This window comes from Zalophus californianus, chromosome X (assembly GCF_009762305.2).
Source record: "Zalophus californianus isolate mZalCal1 chromosome X, mZalCal1.pri.v2, whole genome shotgun sequence".
Taxonomy (NCBI): domain Eukaryota; kingdom Metazoa; phylum Chordata; class Mammalia; order Carnivora; family Otariidae; genus Zalophus; species Zalophus californianus.
Window position 1 is genome coordinate 90,780,691 of NC_045612.1, and position 26,120 is coordinate 90,806,810.

At 41.0% G+C, this 26,120-nt stretch overlaps 1 protein-coding gene across 1 annotated transcript in view; it reads left to right on the forward strand.

The window, feature by feature from the left end:
• Nucleotides 1-912: 912 nt before the first annotated feature.
• The window catches only part of EFHC2 (EF-hand domain containing 2), a 190,788-nt gene continuing 165,580 nt past the window's right edge, over nt 913-26,120 (forward strand). Inside the window, exon 1 of the mRNA XM_027608378.1 lies at nt 913-1,036. Within this exon, the coding sequence (XP_027464179.1) occupies nt 995-1,036 (42 nt within the window). The 5' untranslated portion in view covers nt 913-994. The remainder of the gene's footprint in view (nt 1,037-26,120) is intronic.

The window sequence follows — 26,120 nt, forward strand, 5'->3', positions numbered from 1 at the left end:
CTGTGGGAAGGCTAGAAGAAATGTTGAAGCATAAGAGTAACAGGTGCATCACCAATTATAAGAGGACGGCTCTGGAGGGAAGATCGGTTTTTTTTTTTTTTTTTTTTCCTTTTCTTCTCTTTTTTTGGTTGGTGTTTTAAAGAACACCAGGCAGGAAATAATGGGGCCTCAACCGAGCCAGAGGAGGGGGTGACTGAGAGATACCAAAGTGTCCAAGCAGTAGGATTCGGGGAGGGATTGTCTGTAGGTGTGGGGACAGGATTCCAGGAGGCTCCTGGCCCGGGCATCTTGGGTGCATGATGGAATGACAGGGGCTGCATTTTGTGCCACCTACCCCTGCCCCTGGCCACCCTGATTAGACCAGGAATGAGCACCTTACACATGTTTAGTTCAAGTATAAAAACGTACACAGGAAGGACCCAGGATGGTGGTTAGGACTGAACGGGTTTTCATGGGGTGCGTGGGAGGGTGGGGGGGGAGGTTTTTGGATCCATCTCGAACGTTTTAACTACAAAATAAAAGCTGATGTAAATGTAACATTAGGCGCTGTTACATTTCTGAGAGCACGCGGGATGTCACATCGTTTTCTGCACTTTTCTGTGTTTGAACTAAACATAATAAGCAAATGGCCAAAGTGCGTCAGAATCGGAGGAGCTAAGCTCTATAAAGGGGTTAAACCAGAAAGCGGCGGGGGCCGGGAGTGGTGTGGTTGCCAGTCTTTGTGTGCACAGCGCGTGTGGAGAGAAAAACCTCGAGAGACCTGCACTCGGCTGCGGGGGTGAGGGTGGGCGGGGGAGGAGGAGCGCGCCGGGAGTTTCCCGCCTGGCCCCGCCCCGGCCCCGCCCCCTCCGGCCCGCCGCAGCTCCTCCTCCTTCCGTGACACCGCCTCCCGTTTCTAGGTAACGTGGGGGGGCCGTTAAACGACGCGGCCGCAAGGCGGCCGCTCCCTGCTGGACCTTCTTCTCGGCCCCTTGGCCCTCGGACGCTGAGAGCCATGGCCCTGCCGCTTCTGCCTGGCAACAGTTTCAACCGCAACGTGAGTAGTGAGGGCGCCCGAGGTCAGAGGTTCCGGCCAGAATCTGGGGTCCGGGCGTGGCCACCTCCCCCGACCCTACTCAAGCATCCTGCTGCCGCTTCACCCCTGTGCGTTGGGCACAACTTGGACCAAACTTTGTAGGCCGGTGGAACCCTTACTCTCTCTCTCTCCCCTTTTCCCAGTGTCTAACTGCATCTGGATGCTTTAACGACATCAGATACAGAAGTAGAGTCTTCATAGGTGGCAGGACCCGCGAAGGTAGCCAGTGGTAGTGACGTGGTAACAGTCATCGTTGAGCGTTTAAGATATGCCAGGTGCTGTGCTTTAGTCGCCCGGCACGGCATTTGCTGCTTAGGTCCTATTTTTATTCCCATTTTGCAGTTGAGGAAACTGAGGCGCGAGGCGATGAGTCACTCCCTCACTGGCCAGAGCTACAGTTTCAGTGTGAAATTGGCTTTCTCCCAGGCAGCCTGTCTCCACAGCCCAGGTGCCTAGTCATTGTCCTTAATAGCCCGTGTGAAAGAGAGAAATAGAGTTGCTGTTAGGAAAGCCAAGAAACCTGGCCCTCTGGAGGCTGCTGGGGGCCGAGAGGGAAGGGTTCCACCAGCCTGTAAAGTTCAGTCCTAAGCTTTATAGAGAGAAGCATCCAAACCTGGAGTTTTTTCTTCGTTGAGGATTGGGAGGAGTTCATTTCAAAACAAGATGAAAGTACAAAACAACACAACATGACAACACAAAAAACCCTGAGCACCAAAGAATCTTGCCAGTAATAAATAGCCCCTTATTTAAACAACAGAAAAGTGATTCGTGCTTTTCTTTACACTGATCACTACTCTTTCCTTGGGTTTACCAGTTGCGTCTCCGGAAGAAGGTAGGTGATAACACTGGTGGGAGGGAATTCGAGGGAGCCCCTCAAGGTGTCTGTGTAAACTCTGGTAAATTTAGAACGCAGCAGCGGATTGAATGAAACGTTTGACTTTCTGGATTCCCAAGTGTCTGTTTTCAAGTTGTTGGTCCTAAAGTCCCAGTTTCCTTTGTGGCTTCAGGCCACTAGATTCTGACCTCCACGGGTCGCTTGGCCGGACCGAGTTGCTTTTAAACCGTGGTTTGTGCATTTTTTTGGCTGATTGGTAGAGGCCGGCCTTCCCGCCCAGCATTGCCCTTTGCTGAGATTCAGCCAGCCACACCAGGAAGAAAGACCCTGAGAGTCAGGACATGCAAAAAGATTCCAGAAGTAAACAAGCATGCAGTGTAGAAGTAAATTTAATAAAAATTGAAAGTAGAGCCCACAGCTTTGGGCCCCACAACACTTCAGATGACCGATGTCCCCCTACTGCAGAAGTATCACAGCTCCCACATGCAGTGATGAAGAATAGGAAGGAAAAGCAGGGCTTTGATGAGATTTTAAAATTTGCAAACCTGTACTGAGTGTACTTTGTTTTGTTTTATTGTGAAGTACAACACGTGCAGAGAAATGCATAATGGATGAACACCAAGTGAACGTCAAGAAATGGGAGTATTACCAGTGCTCCAAAAGCCTCTCCCTTGAGTGGGGTTGCCAGATTTAGCAAATAAAAATATATGTCCCCAATACTGAATGGGACCCACTTGGACTGAAAGCTTACTTGTTGTTTACCTCAAATTCAAATTTAACTGGACATCTTCTATATTACAGGGCAGCCCTGCCTATGGCTTTCTTGTCATTACCCTCTTTGCTACTTACTGTCCGGAGTTAACTATCCTGAATGCGGGGACTGTGGTTAGGTTTTGCTTGCTTTTGAACTTGGTATCAATGTAAATATCTGGTGTTCTTTTGTGACTGGCTTGTGTTTAGCTCAATGTTATGTTAGATTTGTTCATGGGGCTGTCCGTAGAGGTAGTTTGCCCATTTTCCTTGCTCTGTAGTATTCCATTGTGTGAGTATGACATCATTTATATACCCATAGATAGAGATTTGGCTTGTTTGGGGTTATTAAGAATAGTTTGCTGTGACTATTCTTGTCCGTGTCTGTCGCTACAGTTGCTGGATCTCATGGTTTTCATATGTTCAGCTTTAGTAGACACTGTCAAAGTACTTAAACCAATTTAAATCCCCAGCAGCATGTTATGTTCCTGTCGGTCTACATCCTTAACACTTGGTATGGTTGGTCTTTTAAACTGTAGTTATTTTGATCAGCAAGTACAGGGAAACTTTAGTTTCAATCTGCGCTTACCTGATTCCTAATGAACTTGAGCATGATTTACACATTTATTAGTCATTTGGATATTCTCTTTGTGTAATACTTGTTTGTCTCTTGTCTACTTTTTCTGCTGGGTTGTCTGCCTTTTTTTTTACTTAGTGAAATGTAGGAGTTCTATATAGACCTTGGATGTGACCCTTTTGTCCGACATCTGTGTTGGCAAATGTCTTCTAGTCTGTGGCTGGCCTTTTCACTTTCTTAATGGTGTTTTTGATGAGTAATTGTTCCTTTCGATTAGTGATTTTTGTTTCTTCTTTAAGAAATTGCTCCTTATGCCAAGTATGACGATATTTTTGTGTGTTGTCTTCTGGAAATTTTGTTGTTTTTACCTTTCACATTTAGATTTCTAATCTAGTATAAATTTGTGTGTGTGTGTGTGTATGTATGAAAAGAAGTAGGGGTCCGGTTATATTTTTTCCTATATGGATATTCAGCTGACCCAGAACCATTTGTTAACACAGTTCAACAGAGTAAGTTTTAAAGATCTCACTGGCTCTATGCCATGATTCATGAATTGACAGTATCCAGTTTAGCAGACAGAAGAGAGCTCTGAAGAGCTCTCCCAGGAAGACATTTTATGGGCATAAGGGGGGCATTACACTAGGCAAAAATAGGTTACTATAAGTTTACTTTCCTTATGGGATATAACAAGGGCTTTTTAGGCAGATTACCTAACTCATGCTGATCAGGCGATTCATGATTGGCTGGTTTAAGATTCAATTTCTGGGACAGCTAAAACTGTAAGTTAAGTTTCAGTTTTTGACATGGGGTTGGCATGATCGACTCCATTTAGGGTCTGTTGTCTTGTCTTTAACACATTTTTGGAAGAGACCACCCTTTCTCTACTTCTCTGCAGGGCTGCTACCTTTGTCACAAGTATCCAAATACATGTGGGGCTGCTTCTAGATTTGGGAATATATTTTAAAAAATTATTTACTTTATGCTTCAGACCAAAAGGAGTGTGTATGTGTGTGTGTGTGTGTGTGTGTATGAATTAGGGAATGACAGTATGCTTATTAGATATCTTGGGCTGTCATTTAACAAATTAGTATTTATACATTGAGTATTTATATATTGAGTATTTATATATATATAAGTATATATATTTATATGTAAAAATATATACTCAATATATATATTGAGTATATATAAGTATATATATATTGAGTATATAGAGAGTATTTACATATATATAATATATAATATGTAAGTATATATATATATATATAAATATATATATATATTTGTCATTTAACAAACTTGTATGTGCCTAATTCAGATGGCTGCATTTGCACTAACCTTGGTACTGACTGGTGCCAAAAAACTAATATTATTTTAAAAACTTGTACTTAGTTAAAAGATCATATGTTCTCTGGTGCATAGAGTGGTCAAAAAGTCAGTAGAGCCAAATCTGGCTTTTTTTTTTTTTTAATCACACCCCCCCCCCCCCCCCGGAGATAGCATAATTACTGGCTGTTTGGGTTTAAAATTATAACACAAGCTAACTTTTATTGCTTTTCTTAGAAATTAAAAAGGAACTTGTTTCTCCCCCTAATTAGCTGCTGATAGTTATGAGCAATAGATTGATTTCTGCCCACAGCTAGGTGATGTGCAGCCTGTATTTCTATTTCTGAAATACAAGAAGTATGGTGCTTTCTAAAATATAAGCATTTGCACCACTGATGACATTAAAAGTGATGTGAATTAATTGAAAACCTTAGGGAAAGGTCACAGCTAAATTCCAGACACACGGTATCTTTTCCCAACAATTTACACCCTGCATTTATTTTGAGCTAAGAGAATCTCAGGCACATTGTCAAAAATAATAGGATATTAAAGTTAAAAGGGACATTTCCAGACAAAGCTAAAAATCTTTTCTATAGCATTTTGGACAGATGGCTGGCTAGCTGATCCTGAAGGTCCCTAAATGAATAATGAGGAGTACACGTTCTGTTTTTTATGAAGCTACCTTGCCGCCATCTTAGAAGGGTTTGTTGTCGGTAGTGCGTCTCTAATTTATAGTGAAGCAACTTTCCTTAGAAGAAAATAAACTATTTGAATTCATAGCAGTAGAATAAAACAAATTCAGAATCTCTCTGCCTCTTTTACAAAAGGGTGTGGGCAATACCTTGAAATTTATTTTTATCTAGACTAATACAAGCCTACTTACTAATATATAAGGAAAAGCGTTCTTTGGGAAATTTACCAGCAATTTAAATGATAAACAGCTGAAGGACACACTCTGAGTAATATAGTATACATATTGACTCCCTCATGGGATGGTAGATAAATCAATTTAAATTTAGCACAATGCCAAAGATAATCATAAAACAATGACTCCATGCACAGGGTGGTTTTTCCTGATCTAAAATTCTGCTTATAGATTTCTGGTTATATTCTTAGTGGTTAATTCCATTGCCTTAAAATAACTTGCATCAGGTACAAACCCCTCAACCTGACACTCGAGTCCATTAGAGTTTGCCCGTCACCTTATGAGATCAATTTAATGAATCATGTTTAGCATTTAAAAAAAAAAAAAAAGAAGAAAATGGACTAGAAAAGAATAAAAAAATCAGAGTAATGTCTGATGGCATGTGAACAGTAAGTATCCTTTCGTGAACTTTTGCTTTCTGTCACGTGTGCAAGTGAACTGGGTTGCACTCAAACCTGTTTGTTGTTGTGGTAGCAGAGTGTGAAACACGCTCTCAGAGCTGTCTCTACCAGTTCGTGCCTCTGTTTTTAATTCAGAACTTCAGTTCCCTTCCAGGCCAGATCTAGTCTTTTACCCTTCTAGAAGCTTCAACAGATCCTAGTCAGATTTTTTTCTTCATTGCTGTAAAATTCACATAACATAAAATTAACCACTAGCCATTTCAAAATATTTTTTTTTAAATTTGGGATAGAGAGAGAGCACTCGCATAAGCGGGGAGGAGGGACAGAGAGAGAGGGAGAAGCAGACTCCCCACTGAGCAGGGAGACTGTTGTGGGGACTTGATCCCAGGACCCTGAGATCAGGGCCCGAGCTGAAGGCAGACGCTTAACCGACTGAGCCACCCAGACGCCTCAACCACTAGCCATTTCAAAGGGTACCATTCAGTGGCATTTGGTACCTTCAAGTGTTTTGCAACGATCACCTCTAACTAGTTCAGAGACATTGTCTTCATCCCAAATCTCAATCTTTTTATCCCAGAGGGACTTTGAAATGCTTTTCAGCTCTCGGGCACCCCCTGTGTACAAATGATTTCTACAGCCCATGGTACATTAGCATGATCCATGAGTTGTAGATGTAATGATCCAGTAATAATTGTCTCTTCTGAGTAAAGAGTAATAGGTTTCTGTGGATTTGTTAATTTTGGTCAACTTACTCACATGCTCTGTGTGGTTTCCCTTTCCTGCAAAGGATGTCAACTCTAATGCAGGGTGGGAGGGGGGCGGGTACATAGTAGAGGAAACTTCAGGGTTTTTTTCATCGTTACCGTAAAATTTCCTACTTGATTTTTCCGCCTTTCCCCTTATCCAAGTAGACCTAAAAATCCTCTCATAGTTTCTACTATCGAGGGCCCTAGTAAGATAGGACATGTGGTATGTGGTATCAGCAAAAGTAGTTTTTCCCCCTATTTAAAACTAAAAATGACTTTTAGCCAGCTTTTCTTGAAAAACAAATAGGCAATCAAGCTTAGCTTACCTTTCTTTCCTTTTTATACATTTAGAAAATTCATAAAGCAACATAGTACATTTCTGTTCAGTAAGTGTTTTAATCCAAGATGGGATTTACTTTTTAAAAAAGTAGGCTCAGTTGGTTTAATTTAAATAAAGGTTGTAAATTCATTTTAATTAATGCTGTTTGCAACACGAAAATACATCGACGATGTTAAATAAGTTACTAAAACCATATGGCAAAGCAATATGAATAAAAATATGGCCTAAGACTTAATTTTACATGAGACTTAGAAGTTAAGCTTTATGGGGTGTCTGGGTGGCTCTGTAGGTTGAGCGTCCGACTCTTGGTTTTGGCCCAGGCCATGATCTCATGGGTTGTGAGATTAAGCCCTGCATGGGGCTCTGTGCTCAGCCGGGAGTCTGCTTGGGGATTCTGCCCCTTCCCCTGCGCTCTTACTCTCTCTGTCTCTCTCAAATAAATAAATCTTTTTAAAAAAGTATTATTTTCTTAAAACTAAAAATAAAGAATAAAAATTACCTCTTGAATGTGAAATCTGTGCTGGTATTTTGCCACATAAATACTGAATTCTGGGTCAAATTTGAGATAAGCACACATAGATTTCATTTTCAACTGAAATGAGATTTCTGGCCTTCCTCTTGATACCTATTAACAAGGAAAGCTTTGCTTATAGGAATCAGAAGTTGAAAAACCACAGCAAAATGGTTACTGCTTCCCTATGAATGACAGGATTCTTGACTTTCATATATATATATATTTGGAACTGGTATAGGTATATGTTTAACTTTACAAGAAATTGCTAAGCTGTCTTCCAAGGTGGCTGTATCATTGCATTCCCACCAGCAATGAATGAGTGTTCCTGTTACTCAGAGTACTCATGAACAACTGGCATTGTCAGTGTTTGGATTTTAGCCATTCTAATAAACGTATAGTGGTATGTCATCCTGATTGAAACTTTTTTCCCCTGGCAGTTAATGATGTTGAACGTCTTTTCGTCTGCTTATTTGCCACCCATCTGTCTTCTTTGGTGAAATGTCTGTTCGTGTGTTTTGCCTGTCTTTAATTGGGTTGTTTGTTTCCTTCCTATTGAATTTTGAGAGTTCTTTATATATTCTGGCTACAAGTCCGTTGTTGGATACGTGCTTTGCAAATATTTTCTCCCAGTCTGTGGCTTGAATTTTCATTCTCTTAAGGCTAGAAAATATGTGTACATTTTTAAAGATAAAATACAACATGAATCCAAACTGATATTTCCAATGCAAATGAAGGATTATAGGGTTTTTATTTAACTCCTTTGATTCTGTATTTATTTTTTACTTATATTGACAATCTTGATTCATAAGGATGTTAACATAATTATTTTCTTGCTTTATCCTATCATAAATAAAAATATACATCCGTATAATATTTTTCTGATCAATAACATTATTAACAATTTGCGTTTTCAAATGGTTTAATATTTCTTTTTTTTTTATTTGATAGAGACACAGCAAGAGAGGGAACACAAGCGGGGGGAGTGGGAGAGGGAGAAGCAGGCTTTCTGCTGAGCAGGGGGCCCGATGCGGGGCTCAATCCCACGACCCGGGGATCATCACCTGAGCCGGAGGCAGACACTTAACGACTGAGCCACCCAGGCACCCTAGTTTAATATTTCTTTGTAGTTCTTTTGTTTTATATATCCCATTAGGAATGTATGGTCCAATTATTGGGTTTTAATTTCATTTAAATCGTTCCTGACAGTATGGTTAGGTCACCAGCTCAGTACCCAGCTAGGTTCATTCATTTCATTTTGTTTTTTTCTCTTTTTTTTTATGTTTTTTCTTTAATTTAAATTTCTTTTAAGATTTTATTTTATTTATTTGAGAGAGAGAGAGTGAGCACGAGCAGGGGGAGGAGCAGAGGGAGAGGGAGAAGCAGACTCCCCGCTGAGCAGGGAGCCCGATGCAGGACGGGATCCCAGGACCCTGAGGTCCCGACCTGAGCCAAAGGCAGACACTTAACCAGGAGTCCCTAATTTAAATTTTAGGTGGTTAACGTACAGTGCGATAATGGTTTCTAAGATAAAATTCAGTGATTCATCACTTATAAAATCGTGCTTTTTAACTTTAAAAACTTTTACTATAGCGTAAAAATAGAACACTTATGTGGTTTCAGAGTCAAATTTACAAAGTGAGGTGCATTCCGACAGGTATGTATAGCTTTCATCCTTGTCCCGTCAATCTTGTTATCTCTTCCCCCTTCCCTCTATAAGTAGCTTAACCCCAAACTTTCTCTTAATCTTTTCTTTTTCTGTTTTTGGTTTTAAAACAGCAAATTTTAAAATATATTCACATGGTCTCTTATTAAACAAATGGTAGCGTACTCTATACATTCTCTTACATCTTCCATTTTCCCTTCTAACAGTGTATCTTGGAGATCTCTTCATCGTAGTGGGCAGTTTTCCTCATGCTGTTGGATCGTATAATCCATTCACAGCTACATAGTACTCCTGGGTGGCTCAGATGGTTAAGCGTCTGCCTTCGGCTCAGGTCATGATCCCAGGGTCCTGGGATCGAGTCCCGCATCGGGCTCCCTGCTCAGTGGGGAAACCTGCTTCTCCCTCTGCTTCTCTCTCTCTCTCTCTCTGTCTCTCATGAATAAATAAATAAAATCTTTAAAAAAAAATACATAGTACTCCATTGTGTGGACATAACCATAGTTTATTCAGCCCATCCCGTTTTGACACATAGTTGCATTATTTCCAGTCTTTTGCTATTACAAATATTGCTGCAGTAAATAGCCCAAGTTGGGTCTCAAAAGAAACTATGGAAAAAGTAAAAAGTCCACCTATAGTATGGGAGACAGTATCAGCAAAGCATATATCTGATGAGGGACCTATATCCAGTGTATGTAAAATTGAGCAAAGGATCTGAAGAGATATTGCTCCAAAAACCTTTACAAAGAGCCATGAACACATGAAAAGATGCTCAACATTATTAGTTGTTAGGAAAATTCAAATCAAAACCCCAATGAGCTATTACTCTATACCAGCTAGGATGGCTATAACTAAAAAGACAGTACCCAGTGTTGGCAAGGATGTGGAGAAATGGGAACCCTCATGCATTGCTGGTAGGAATATAAAACAGTACTGCTGCTTATGGAAGAGTTTGCAGTTTCACAAAAGTTTAAATATGGAGTTACTCTGTGTCGCAGCACCCCTGGGCATACAAGAGAAGAGAAACGTATGTCCACAAAAAATGCAAACGTGAATGTTTAGAACAACATTATTCATATTAGCCAAAAATTAGAAATAACCCAAATGTCCATCAACTGACGAATGGATAAATAAAATATGGTATCAGCCATAGAGTGGAATATTATTTGGCCATAAAAACACTAATACATGCCGCAACATGGATGAACTTCAAAAACATACTATAAACAATACGTAAAAGACTGCGTATTGTATGAGCCCGTTTGTGTGAAATGCGCAGAATAGGCAAATCTATAGAGACAGAAATTAGATGAATGGTTGCCTAGGCCCGTGTGGGGGAGGGGATGGAATGAGGAGTGACTGCTAATGGGTATGAGGTTTCTCTTTGGGATGATGAACGTGTTCTAAAGTTAGATTGTGGGGATGATTGCACAACTTTGTAATTATAGTAAACTCCATTGAATTGTATATTTTAAATGGGTGAACTTTAGAATGTATGAATTATACCTCAATAAAACTATTGGAAAATAAATAGCCGAAGAAAGGAGTTGGTGGTGGAGAAATCCCTGGGCAGGCAAACAGTAGGTGTCTGTTGTGCCAGATCATGGGATGGTTTTGATTTAAAGGATTTTGTTACTTGTTTCCAGGATCCGCTGAAATACCTTCGAAATCCCGTTATTTCAGACTGGGCCACTTCTTGAAGCTGTCATTCATACTTTGGAAATGACATACTATTCCATTGCTATTCCTAAATGTTAATTTGGGGTTCAGGAATTAGAGTCACTTTGCCTATTCGGGGATCAAACACCTAACCTTGGTTGCTTTTGTATTCTGTCCTGAACTTCATAGCTCTGTTACTTAGGATAGATACTTCTGGCTATAAGTAACGGAATACCTGACTAACAGTGGCTTAAGCCAAATTGATCTTCTTATCAGAAGGACGATAGTGGTGTGGCAGTTTCAGGTTTAGGCATTGGCTGATGAATGTTGTAAAGGACTCAGACTCTTTTTTTTTTTTTTTAAAGATTTTATTTATTTATTTGACAGAGAGAGACAGCGAGAGCAGGAACACAAGCAGGGGGAGTGGGAGAGGGAGAAGCAGGCCTCCTGCCGGGCAGGGAGCCCGGTGCGGGACTCGATCCCAGGATCCTGGGATCATGACCTGAGCCGAAGGCAGACGCTTAACGACTGAGCCACCCAGGCGCCCAGGACTCAGACTCTTTTTATCTCTCCATTCTGCCATCATGAGAATGTTGGCTTTTCATTCTTAGGTCTGCGGCCTCATGGACGCAAGGTGGTTGCCTTAGTTCCAGACGTCACAACATCTCATAACCCTGTTCCAGACAAGTAGGAAGGAGAGGGAGGGGAAAAAAGCTCTTTTTTTTCAGAAAATGAAGTGTTTTCCAGCCCCCCAGTAGATTTCCCCCTTACATCTTATTGGCTAAAATAGAGTCATATGGCTCTCCTTTGCTAAAGGGGTATTGGGAACTTGATTTTTCACCATCTATTTTTGGAGCTGGGAAAGAGAAGAGGCAGTAAATAATGGCTTTTGGGAGCTAAAACTTTGTCTGCCACACCAACCACGGACTCGATACCCGGGAGTCTAGATTCCCCCTCAGCCTTAGCATTTCTTTTCTTTTTTTCTTTTCTTTTTGAGAAAGGGAGAGAGAATGAGCAGGGTAGGGGTAGAGGAAGAGGGAGAGAATCCCAAGCAGCTCCATCAGCATGGAGCCCAACGTGGGTCTCAATCCTGAGATCTCCCTCTGAGATCATGACCTGAGCCGAAATCAAGAGTCCGACGCTTAACCTACTGAGTCACCCAGGGGCCCCAGCACCCCTTCCTTTAAAACATTTTTGTTTGTGTTTTTTAATATATAGGTAATACATGAGTATACCATCATTGTAAAAAATTCAAACGATACTCTTATTTCTTAGCAGTTTTCTTTTCCATAATGGAAAACAAGCCTCATACCCCAGTTAAACCAGCATACTCACTGTCCTTTGAATATATTTTGGACTCAGTTGTTAAACTACTCAATTATTGGTTTACTTGCCTTCTTCCTGACAGCATTCTTGTGCTTCTTCCTGTTCCCATCTAGATCTTAGCCTTCCCTCGAAGGGTGCCTCTACTCCCCCCCCTTCTCATTAAAGCCTTCCTTGATCATTTCAGCAGGAGCCCTCTCTCTGTCTTCATAACCCTGAACACACCTGTATTGTCCAGACCACCCATTTACTGGCTTATTGCCTGTGTTGTGTTTTGCGTTCTTTATGTGTGATTGTGACATTCCTCTGCTGACTGGGAAACTGTGATTGATGGCTCTTTGGGTTGCCTTTCCTTCCCCGGGGCAGGCCCTTAATAGGTGCCTGTTGATTGTCTTTGTCCGCCTGTAGCAGCCATGCCTAAAAACTAGGGGCGATAAACACAGTTTGGGAGAATCCTCTCTGGAATTAGCTTCTCGCCTGTGTCTTGCACTGCTGCCGTGGAGCTGAGGATTTCTTATTTTAGCAACAGTGACTATAAGACAGGAAGAAAGTCATGTGCTGCTGCGGCTTCAATAGGTTATAAAGCCTCTCAGGATGTGTGGCTTATGCCAAGCAGCCAGGATAGCATGAAGATGTCACATACAAGCTGTGATTCAAAGCCTCTTCTGTGGCCCCTTGTGCCAGGCAGAGGGACGTTTTTCTTCTCCTTGTTGGCATCCAGTTTGGCTTTTTCTGGAAGCAGCACTTTCTTCTCTGAACATTCATGAGGCAGGACTCCCTTAAGAGACCAGTCTCCCGACAGCAGTGTTCTAGATAGGCACTAGGGTACATGCAAAGGGATTTCTTGGGCCATTTCCCGAGGAGTTTATCCTGTTACTATAGTTGTAGAAAGGGTAGAGCCAACTCTGAGGGGGGAGGGGGACCCCAAGGCAAAAGGAAAGGGGAAATAGGCATTTTCACTCCCCCTCTTAGCCAGGCCTCCAGGATGCCTGAATTTGACCTGGCCACTCCACTGTGACTAAGTGCTCAGCTTGGCCAACTGAAGGCCAAAGAAACTTTGTGCTTTCCTGACTATGTGTTTGGCATCCCCAAGGAGGGGATGGTCACAACGGCTAGAGTTTTGGGGGAGATCAGGTCCATTCACTTGGCTTACAGTTAATTTAGACTACCTTTTCTTCAGCATACAAGTTTGGCAACTGAAGCCGAGATGTTTGTTTTATCATTTATAGGGCTCTTTCCACCTCATTTTTGTGAGTCATTTATTGCACATCTGTGTTTCCATTCATACTTCATACTTTATAAAAGGCACCGGTGTGGACTGTCTCCTGGTTACCAAGGAAAGTAGACCCACTCTTGCCTTGTACTGGTAATTGAAATTTTTATGGAGGAAAATTAGAGATTCACGTGTAGCTGAAAGGAATAATACAGGGCGATCCTGTGTACCATTTACTCAGTTTCCCATCGGTACCGTTTTGCAAAACTAGTATACTACCAGAACCAGGATGTAAACATTAATATAATCCACTGATCCCATTAAGATGTCCCCAGCTTTACTTGTACTCATTTGCGGGTGTGCATTTAGTCTGTACGGTTCATCACATGTGTGGGTTGCGGTGATCACCCTGACGGTGAAGATACCGACCAGTTCCAGCATCACAGGGGTCCATCTGTTGTTCTTTTGTAACCCCGCCCACCTTCCCATCAACTGCCCCCCGCCAATATCTCTGATTCTTGGCAACCACTAGTCTGTGCTCCAGTTCTAAAAATTTTTTTAAAAGATTTTAGTTATTTATTTATTTGAGAGAGAGCACAAGCGAGTGGTGGAGCAGAGGGAGAAGGACAAGCAGACTCCCCGCTGAGCGTGGAGCCCATTGAGAGGCTCGATCCCATGATCCTGAGATCGTGACCTGAGCCAAAATCTACAGTTGGGCGCTTAACTGACTGAGCCACCCAGGTGCCCCCGAAAATTTCATTACTTTGAAAATGTTACACAGAATGGAATTACACGGTATGTACCTCTTGGGATTATTATTATTTTTCACTTGGCTTAATTTTTTCGTGACTTATCTAGCTAGTTGCACATATCAGTTCCTTCATTTTTATTGCTGCGTAGTAGTCCATGTATGTACCACAGTTTCTTTCACTGTTTACTTGCTGGAAGACATCTGTGCTATTGCTAGTTTTGGGCTGTGAGGGATACAGTTGCTATGGGCATTCATGTACAAGTTTTTGTGTGGACATGTGTTTTCATTTTCCGAGGTAAATATCCAAGAGTGCAATTGGTGGATCATAATGGTAATTGCATGTTTATTGTTTTTTAAAAGATTTTATTTATTTATTTGAGAGAGAACCCATCAGTTGGGGGGAGGGGCAGAGAGAATCTCAAGCAGACTCCATGCTGAGTGCAGGGTCCCAAGGAGGGGCTCGATCCCATGACCCATGAGATCACGACCTGAGCGGAAACCAAGAGTTGGATGCTCAACTGACTGAGGCACCAAGGTACCCCTGCATGTTTAGTTTTACCAAAAAAACAAAACAGAACATAAAACTACCAAACTATTTTTGAGAGTGAATGTACCATTTTACACTCCCCAGAACAGTGTACGAGTGATCTAGTTTGTCCACGTCCTAGTCAGCATTTAGTATTGTCACTATTTTTTTAGCCGATAGGTGTATAGCGATATCTCATTGTGGGTTTAATTGGCATTTTTCTGATGGCTTATGCATGAGTCGAATATCTTTTCATGTGCTTATTTGCCATCTGTATATCCACCTTGGTGAAATGTCTGTTTATGTCTTTTGCCTGTTTCTAATTGGAATGTGTTTTTACTGTTGAGCTTTGAGAATTCTTTATATATTCTAGATACTAGCCCTTCGGCTAAGATGTGGTTTGCACATATTTTCTCCCAGTCTGTAGCTCGTCTTTTCATCCTGTTAACTTTTGCATAGCAAAAAAGTTTCTAATTTTGTTGAGGTCTAATTTATCAATTTTTCCTTTTATGGCTCATGCTTTTGAGTTAAATCTAAGAACTCTCTGCCCAGCCCTAGATACTGGAGATTTTTTCCTCTGTTTTTTCCTAAAATTTTTATAGTTTTACATTTTATGTTCAAGTCTGTGATCCATTCTGAGTTGATTTTTATACAAGATGTGATAATTAGTTCAGGATCCATTTGATTTTGTCTCTGGATATCCAATTACTCCAGCACCATTTGTTGAAAAGGCTAGTCTTCCTCTACTGAATTGCTTTTGCACCTTTGTAAAAACTCATTTGAGCATTTTTGGGTGGTCTTTTTTGTTGTCTGTCTTGTTCTGTTGGTCTTTGTGTCTGTCCTTCTGCCAATGCCACACTGTTTTTGTTACTATAGTAATATTGTAAACCTTAATATCAGGTATAGTGATTCTTTTCACCTTACTTATCTTTCTCAAGATTCTTCTTTGTCTAGGGCCTGTACCTTCCATATGAATTTTAGAATCAGCTTGTCTATGTCTGCAAGTAACTTTGCTGGGATATTGGTAGGAATTGCATTAGACCTCTAGATCATTTTGGAGGAGAATTGGCATCTTTACTATGTAGAGTCTTCCAGTCCTTGAGCATGATATGTGTCTCCATTTCTTTAGGTCGTTTTTTATTTTTTTCATTAGCATTTTGTAATTTTCAGCTCACAGATCCTGTATGTGTTTCGTATTTTAATTTTCTTTGGAGTGATTATAAATGCCATCGTGTTTTAAATTTCAGTCTCACATGTTTATTGTTAGTATATAGAAGTGTGATCGACTTGTGTGTGCAGATCTTGTATCCTGCGACACTGCTGAACTCAATTATTAGTTGTAGGATTTTTCTGTGTGTGAATTCTGTGAATTTTTTTATATAAACAATCTTGTCAACTATAAATAGAGATAGTTCTTTTTCTTCCTTTCCAATTTGTGTCCCTTTAATTTCTTTTTCTTGCATTCCTGTGGTGGGTAGAACTTCTAATAATGTGTTGAATAAGAATAGAACAGACATTCTTGCTTTGTTTCTGATTTTGGGAGAGCATTTAGTCTTTCACTGTTAAGTGTGATGTTAGCTATAGATTTTTTACAGATGCTCTTCATCAAGTAGTTCCCCTGTGTTCTTAACTAGTTGGGGGTCTTTATCCCGAATGGGTGTTGATCAACAAATGTGTTTAACCTGTATTAATTGATACGATTATTTGAGTTTTCTTCTCCATTTGTTGATATGGTAGATTACATTGATTGACTTTGAAATGTTGACCCAGCCTTGCATAATAAATCCCATGTGGTCATAGTGTATAATTCTTTTTACACAGTGCCAGACTCAATTTGCTAATTTTTTTGTGGAGGATTTTTGTATCTATGTTCAAGAGAAATTTTAGTCTGTAGTTTTCTGTTTTTTTTTTTTTTTAATTTTTAAAAAGATTTTATTTATTTGACACAGAGAGACACAGCGAGAGAGGAGAGGGAGAGGGAGACGCAGGCTTCCCGCTGAGCAGGGAGCCTGATGCAGGGCTCGATCCCAGGACCCTGGGACCACGACCTGAGCCAAAGGCAGATGCTTAACCAACTGAGCCACCCAGACACCCCTGTAGTTTTCTGTTTTTGAACTGTCTTCTTTGGTTTGGTATCAAGATAATACTGACTTAATAAAATGAGCTGGGAAGAGTTCCCTCCTCTTTATTTTCAGGAAGAGATTGCATAAAATTGATGTTAATTCTTATTTAAATATTTGGTAAAATTCTCCAGTAAAGCCAGCTGGGCATAGGGATTTCTTTTTGGCTTTTAGTTATAAATTCAGGTTCTTTAAAGGTTACTATTCAGATTATTTCATCTTGGCTGACTTTTGGTTTTGAGTTTGTGGTTTTGAGAAATTGGCTCACTTTTTTAAGTTGTTGAATTTATGTGTGTAAAGTTGGTCAGAGTGTTCCCTCATTATCTTTTAAATGGCTACGGCATCTATAAGGATATCCCCTATTTCATTTCTGATATTGGTGATTTGTATCTTAACTCTTTTTAAAAGCTTTTTTCAGTCTTGCTAGAGATTTTATTAATATATATTTTTTGAAGAACAAGTTTTGTATTTGAGTTTCTCTGTTTTCCTGTTTTTATCAATTTTGCTGATTTCTGCTCTAACCTTCTTTGTGCTTGTTTTTAATTTATTTTACTCTTCTTTTAATAATTTCTCAAAGTAGGAACTTAGGGTATTGATTTGAGACCTTTCCTCATTTCTTTTTTTAAAGATTTATTTATTTACTAGAGAGAGAGTGAGAGAGTGGGGTTGGGGGCAGGGGTAGAGGGAGAGGGAGAGAGAACCTTAAGCAAACTCTGCATTGAGCATGGAGCCTGACATGGGGCTTGATCCCACGACCCTGAGATCATGATGTGAGCTGAAACCAACAGTTGGCCTCTTAACCGACTGAGCCACCCAGGTGTTCCCTTTCCTTATTTCTAATGTAAATATTTAGTGCTAAATTTCCCCTTTAACACTGCTTTAGCTGCATCCTACATATTTTGATGTGTTGTATTTTCATTTTCTTTCCGTTCTGTTTTTTAAAATTTCTGAGATTTCCTCCTTGACCCACATACAATTTAAAAGTATGTTGTTTCATTTCCAAATATTTGGAGGTTTTTCCTGTTGTCTTTCTTTTACTGATTTCTAGTTTGATTCCATTATCGTCAGAGAATACAGTCTATATGATCTTAATCCTTTTAAATTTGCCAAAGCTGCTTTTATGGTCTGGAGTATGGTCTAACTTGGTGAATGTTCCATGCACACTTGAAAAGAATATGTATTCTGCTGTTGTTGGGTGGAGGGTTCTATATAGGTCAGTTAGGATCTGTTGGTTACATGTGTTAGTTGCTGAGAGGATTGTTGTAAGTCCCCAACTATAACTGTGGATTTGTCTATTTCTCCTTTAACTTTATTGGTTTTGCTTCATATATTTTGAGGTTCTGTTGTTTGGTGCATACACATTTAAGTTTGTTGTGTCTTTCTGGTGGATTGATTCTTTTATCATTATAAAAAGTCTCTATTTGCTCTAGTAATTTTCTTTGCTCTCAAGTCTAGTGTATCAGTTACTGATAGAGCCACTTTTGCTTCTTTAAAATTAGTATTTGCCTGGTATGTCTTTTTCATATCTTTACTTTCAACTGACTTCTGTCCTTGAATTTGAAGTGAGTTCCCTGTGAACACCATGTAGTTGGTCATGCTTTATAAATTCACTCTGCAATCTCTGTCTTTTGATTAATGCATTTAGGTCATTTACATATAAGGTGATTATTGGTGTGTTAATGTTTATGTCTGATACATTATTTCTCTTTTCTGTTTCTTTCCTCTGTTTCTCTTCTTTTCCCATGGGATACTGGAACTTTTTTTTTTTAGGATTCTATCTTGATTTATTTATAGTGTTTTTGAGTATATATGTTTAAAAAATTTTTTTATTATAGGAGTATAGTTGACATGCAATGTTATATTAGTTTCTGGTGTACAGTATAGTGACTAAGAGGTACAAATTTCCAGTTGTAAAATAAATAATGCACAGGGATGAAAAGTATAGCACAGGGAATATAGTCAATAATATTGTGATAATCGGGATGCCTGGGTGGCTCAGTCGGTTAAGCTTCGGCCTTCAGCTCAGGTCATGATCCCAGGGTCCTGGGATTGAGTCCCACTTCAGGCTCCCTGCTCAGCTGGGAGCCTGCTTCTCCCTTGCCTGCTCTGCCAGGTGCTCCTCCTGCTTGTGCTCTACTCTGTCTCTCTGACAAATAAATAAAATCTTACAAAAAATAAGGGGCGCCTGGGTGGCTCAGTTGGTTAAGCGACTGCCTTCGGCTCAGGTCATGATCCTGGAGTCCCGGGATCGAGTCCCGCATCGGGCTCCCTGCTCAGCAGGGAGTCTGCTTCTCCCTCTGACCCTCTTCCCTCTCGTGCTCTCTATCTCTCATTCTCTCTCTCTCAAATAAATAAATAAAATCTTTAAAAAAAAAATCTTACAAAAAATAATATTGTGATAACCTTGTATGGTGACTGCACTTACTGTGGTGACAGTTACATGATATATAGAATTGTCAAATCACTATGTTGAGCGTTTCTCTTAGTATAGTTTACATAGTGGTTGTTCTGGATATTACGGTATATATATATATATATGATTTCTATAGACTGTGGTATGTAGCTATCAGTGTTTTACTACTTCAAATGAAGCATGGAAACCTCACTTCTATTTAGGTCCCCTATACCTTTCCTACTTTTAAATTATTATTGTCACAAGTATCTGATTATGTTATAATTTTTCCTTCAGTCTTTGATTTTGTGGGATCAGGGACTGTTGATGCAGATTTTCAGATTCTAGTCCTAAAACACACTCAGCACAATTGCATAATCACTATCCCCTCCCACCCTGGGGCCTCTGTCATCCACTGTCCTCACAGCTATGGGACAGACCTGCCTCTGTCCCTGAAAGTCTTTAGCAATTCACCAAGTATAGTTGGAAACTGTGCTGGCCTCGTAGCTCATCCATCTACTCTAACCTAGGATTTTTGAATCCGCAGCTATTACCCTGAGTGGCCCGTAGTCCCTAAAGGCCACAGACTGCTGGGGGGAGAGGGAAGTCAGATGTGACTCTGTGGCCATCTTCTTTGACCCTCAGCTTGCATCAGATGCTATTCTAGCTGGTGTGTTATTATAGGAGCGCTGAACTTGGGCGTTAGGAGCTCATGTCAACTGCCTACCCCTAGCGTGCAGACGCACACGCACACCCCCACCCACACAGTCATGAACCTCCATTCCATGAACAACTCCCTGGTTTTACCTTGAGGTAGACTTTCCTCCATAATATCCTTAAAGAAGGTACTGGGCCAGGTCACGAACTCCTGGTTTCCATCTCCAGATACATTGCCCGTGTGTATACTGCTCACAGCTGCCTTTAGCTTTTCTATTCTTCTAGTCTTATCCAGTGGAACCAGTTGCTGCTCTTCATAAATTCAAGAATTAATCTCCAGTAGATCTCTTAGGTCAGTGAAGGTAGTAAATTTTACTAATATTTGTTGTGCTCAGAGTTTGAGAAGAGATTTATTTTTGTCAATGTATAAAGAAAATTACCCATTAGATCACTTACTCATCTTACTCCATTAAAAAAAAAACAACAGCATTCAAGCACAGCTTTTAGAATCTAAATGCATTAGTTTGTAATGCTTTTTACTGTGAATAATGGAATACCTGACTAATAGAGGCTTAAAGAAGCAGGAATTTGTTTTTTTTCACCGAGCAGGAAGTCTGGAGGTAGGTGGCAACTGCCATCCATTTAAAGGCTCAACTTTGTCTGAGCCAGCATTTCTGGGATCCTCCCCACCTTTCTTCTCATGATCCCAAGGTGGCTGCTGGGGCTCTAGGCATCATGTATGCATCTCAGGGCAGGAAGGGGTGAGCTAGGGGTGGTGTCACTTGCACTTGTCCCTTGGCTCAAGTGGACAGAAGCCTTTTCCAGAATCCCAGAACGGACTTATGAAAAGGAGGCTGAGGAAACAAGTGGAGTGTTTTCCCTTTTCTGGCTTCTAAATGGAGACCGGCGAGGGAGAAGCGATTTGGGAATGGGTGTACTGATCAGCTCCAGTGGGCCAGTGATTTTAACTGACTTTGGGGAGAAGCCTTTAGAATTCTTTTTATTGATTGGTGCTTTGAACTGAATTATTTAGAGAAAAAAAATCAGTTTTTTGAGGAAGGGGCTGCACATCTCTTTAGATCTTATTGACTTTTATTTTCCATTCCACTGATTTAAATACATTATTAAATATATAAAACCAATCTTGTTATATTGAGCTGATGGCTAAGAATCATGAGTGCAACAATTTTTCAGGTTAGGTTTGGAAAGAGAAGAAAATTAGCTGAAAAAAATGGTTGAAGGTTTCTTTGACTTAGCTTTTTTATTTTTACATTTGGGCTTGCTTTTTGAGTGATTTAGCTTTATTAATAAGTAATGGTAGCTTTCATGCTCTTACAGTCCTGCACTCTAAGATCCCACTGTACCTGAGGCAATTTTGTTGTTATTTTCTCTGGGAGGTTCACAGCATCTACTGAGTGACTTCTTTGCTCTATAAAAGTACAGAAAAGAAGAAAAGAGAAAATGAATTCCTAAAATAAATATGATATGAAGGGAGGAAAGAAATTACAAAAAACAACAACAAACTTCATGGAACAGAAGCAAACTAGGCCTAAACTTGATCAAGCAGGAATATCTGAGAATGATAGTTTTATGTAATTCTATATCCTATTTTCCATTAACCTCAAAACGTAGTTAGAAAAGTAAGTTGTGAAAGTACATGGAAGTATTAAATATGAACTGGCTCTCTTCAGTCCTCGAGTGTCCAGTAATTGTTGGTAACTGGGAAGGGCTTTCTACAGTACTCTCGAATACCTGTTCTGCTTTTGAGGAAGGGGTGGTGGTACCTGCTATTAATTTTTAGGTCCCTTTATCTCATCTGTTCGTGGTCCTGGTTGTCATTTGCGTTAGTATATTTGTCAAAAGTAAAAGTATTAATTCAACCTTGGTGATGTAAACAAGGGGAGCTCTAGCACTTTTCTCGAACAGGCACAAACAATGCAAGGCCCCATGTTTATTCTTATTTTTTATTTTTTTTAAGGATCTTATTTATTTATTTGACAGAGACATAGTGAGAGAGGGAACACAAGCAGGGGGAGTGGGAGAGGGAGAAGCAGGCTTCCTGCCGAGCAGGGAGCCTGATGTGGGGCTCCATCCCAGGACCCTGGGACCATGACCTGAGCCGAGGGACTGAGCCACTCAGGCGCCCCAAGGCCCCATGTTTAAAGGCTCACACGTAGTTGAGTTTGTATCCTGGATGAGGCACTTACACTCACCGAGTGACCTTGGGCAAATGACTTAACACTACCCCCCCCCCCCCCATCTGAGTATCCTCATCTACAAAATGGGAATAATGACAAAGCATTCTCCGAGAGATTTGCTCTGAAATGAAAAGGATTGAATGCTTTTAAAGTGGTTCTAGGCTTCTAGCTCAGGGTGGCCCTCATGAGCTGTCAGCTTCTTACCAAGCACTTCACTCTTCCTTGCCTTTGTCATGGGGTTGTCAGCATCTGGGCTTCGCCAGGGCAGCCTAAAAAGAAACAGCGAGACTGTGATGTGCCAGAGCTCTGAAGGAGAGATGAGAAATGGATAAACAACTCGCAATGCTGATGACTAGAGCCTGCTTCTCAGTTGGGCTTAGCTTTATGGCTTCTGTAGTGGCCCTGACAATTCTCTGATTATTCAGTAATCAGTCTGAGCAAGTGATAAAATTGCTTTTCCAATTTTTAGCAACAAGGAAGGGGGTGGTGGTGTCAGCTGTTAATTTGATATGAAACGTCAAGGGGAGTCTGGATCTGGCTGCCACGGTGGGACCCAGGGAGTTGAGACACACCGAGGGAGCACTGTTTCCGGGGATAGTATATTCCTCACTTTGTCATTCACTAAGAAGACACTTGCCTAATTTGGGACTGAGTCTGAGTACCATTTCACAGTCACTAGGGCAAGGGACAGGTTGACAGGTGGTCCTAATTGATTAATGGCAAATCTCAAGCATGTGCATGTGCACGTGCGCACGCGTGTGTGTCGGGAGGGGCAAACATGCGAAACAAGTGCCCTGTGGACTTTTGCATAATACCCAACAAATCCTCAAGCAATTAGTTTCTAAGATGTACAATTTTGAATTGAAATTTCAAATTCACACTCTTGATAGTGCAGAAATGCAATTTTACGTGCTATGCTGATGTGAATAACAATAGAAATCTGCGTTACTAAACTTCAAGGAAGCGTGTGTTTTGTTGTTTTGGATTTGAGTCTATGAATTCACAACCCACAAGCCTTTTGGAAAATTGTAGTTAATATTTACTTTCATGCTAAAAGTATTCTTTTTAAGAATTAGGTGTGGCTGATCTAATTGTATTTAGCAAAAGAATTGGAAGTATTTAACAAGTATCTAGCTGGTACTCTTTGGATAGAGACGTAGTTCATCATCAGTTTAGCTGGAACTTGATTGAACTACTTTCTGAATTTACCTATTGCAGTTTCTCAATTTTCACAGCATTGGTGGATCTTATGTTTAAAATAAAAGGCTCTGGGGGCGCCTGGGTGGTGTAGTCGGTTAGGTATCGACTCTTGGTTTCAGCTCGGGTTGTGATCTCGGGGTCGTGAGATAGAGGCCTGCCTTGGGCTCTGGGCTCTGCACTCAGCACAGAGTCTGCTTAAGTTTCTCTCTCCCTCTCCCTCTGCTCCTAGCCCCCAGCACTCCCTCTCAAGTTAAAAAAATAAATCTACAAAATAAAAGGCTCTGTGTTTTGGTATTCTTAGTCATTGTCACTAGCTGGACAAACACATGCTAATAAGAGTTGATAGCAGTTGTGTATGCGTATGTGTCTGGGGGTAGGCAGCAGGTCCACCTTTTCTGCCCTTTCCCTCTTCCCTTTGCTGCTGTGGTAGCGACCAGGAAATGAAGGACTAGACTCTCTGAAAGTGCTTCAGGTTCAATCCACTGTTTTAGTCTCCTGCAGAAATATCGGAAATGAGAAACTCAGCCCACGCTGCTATGACTGTGCTTGGGAACTGCAGCAATATGTAGGCCAACGGGTCAGCTGACGGAAGTCCTTCATCCTTTTTATTCATTCATTTTCATTTTTAAAAAAGATTTTATTTATTTATTTGAGAGAGAGAGAGCACGAGAGGGAGGAGGGTCAGAGGCAGAAGCAGACTCCTTGCTGAGCGGGGAGCCTGTCGTGGGGCTTGATCCTGGGACTCCGGAATCAGGACCTGAGCTGAAGGCGGATGCTTAACCAACTGAACCACCCAGGTGCCCCTCCTTCATCCTTTTTAGTGCTTTTCCTCTCCCATCTTCTGCTCCCCACCCCTTCCAAAGTGGAAGTGAGGCTGGCATGAAACTTTCAGATCACCTCCCCTCACTCTTCCTTCGTTAACACATCCTATCACAGATGTTGCTTTCTTTACCCAGTGACTGCTATGGCAGTGCTACTCAAAGTACGGTGTGCATGTGTGACCCTGGCAGTCTTTAGAAGTTTATATGACAATTTGACATTGCCATGATATCCAAGGGTGTGATCTGTAGGCTTGTAAGTTCTTATGTCTTTGTATTTATTTCAATTTCTTATAATTTTTTGTATATTGCAAAAGTATCCATCTGAAGTGAGTTTGGGAAAACCATCAAACTTGCCCTTCCTCAAAGATAGCTTGAGGGCCCCTGTCCTATATCTGGGATGCCCCTTCTTTCCCATTCTCATTGTGCCCCCCTTGTGCAGTACTTTCTCATCGTGTCCTGCTCCACGCACTAGCAGCTTGCCGAGTCGGCCTGCCTCTCACGTCTCCTTCCAATCCATCTTTGTTAGTTTGTTTGTTCTTTAATGTCTGGCACAAAGAGGTGAATTCATTATATTCCTCCATTTCTGGCACAATATCATCATTGACCTGTGCAAGGTCTCTCTCTTGTTTTATGTATTTTTATTCGTCATTGTTCTTTATCCTTAATCTTATTCCTTCGCCACTTTATATAGGCTTCCATATAAATATCTCTGATGCACATTCTGGAATCTGTATGTGTCCTTACAAAATATGTAACACTGTGTGTGTGTGTGTGTTTTAAGATTTTATTTATTTATTTGACAGAGAGAGACACAGCGAGAGTGGGAACACGAGCAGGGGGAGTGGGAGAGGGAGAAGCAGGCTTCCCGCTGAGCAGGGAGCCCAATGCGGGGCTCAATCCCAGGACCTGGAATCATGACCTGAGCCGAAGGCAGACGCCTAACAACTGAGCCACCCAGGCGCCCCTGTGTGTGTGTTTTTAAACATACAAATGTATAATCATTTTCTTCCAAACAACGTTTGAAGGATCTGTGTTGCTGGATGTACATTTGATGCTATGGACTGAAACGTGTTCTCCCCAGATTCAATCAGTGTTGAAGCCTCAAACCCCAATGTGATGGTATTTGGAGATGGGGCCTTGGGAGGTGATTAGGTTTAGAGGAGGTCATGAAGGTGGGGCCTCCATGATAAAATTAGTGCCCTTTTAAGAAGAGACACCAGAGATCTTGCTGTCTGTCTCACTGCCATGTGAGGACACAGTGAGGAGTCAGCAGTCTGTAAGTGAAGAACAGAACCCTTCCTGGGTGACCGAATTGGCTAGCAGGTTTATCTTGGACTTCCAAGCCTCTAGAACTGTGAGAAATAAATTTCTGTTGTTGAAACCACCCAGTCTATGGTATTTTGTTATGGCAGCCTGAGCTAATGCATCTGGTTTATTGCTTCAAGCAGTGAGGTGAAATTAACATCCACCATAGTGTACTTATCCATTAAACCATATTTTCTTGTTGATTTCATCAACATAGATATCTCGGTTGCCTCCAACTTCCCCAAAATACCATGACAGTCTCATATTTACCCACTTATTGGCTACTGTGAGAATTTCTCTGAGATACGTATCAAGGAGTGAGATTCTTAATTCTTGATTTTATTTTTTTTAGTATTCTATTTATTTGAGAGAGAGAGAGAGAGTGAGTGAGCAGGAGTGGGGGAGAGGGGCAGAGTGAGAAGCAGACTCCCTGCCAAGCAGGGAGCCCAGCTTGGGGCCACGACCTGAGCCAAAGGCAGATGTTTAACTGACTGAGCCACCCAGGTGCCCCTTGATTCTTTTTTTTAAGGTTTTTATTTTAATTCCAGTTAACATGCAGTGTTATTATTTGTTTCAGGTGTACAATATAGTGATCCAACACTTGCGTACATCACCCGGTGCCCGTCAGGATAAGTGCCCTCCTTAATCCCCATCACCTATCCCCCCCAGCCCCCCACCTTCCCTCTGGTAACCGTCAGTTTGTTCTCTGTAGTTAAGAGTTGGTTTCTTGCTTTGTCTCTCTCATTTTTTCCCTTTGCTTGTTTGTTTTGTTTCTTAAATTCCACATAGGAGTGAAATCATGTGGT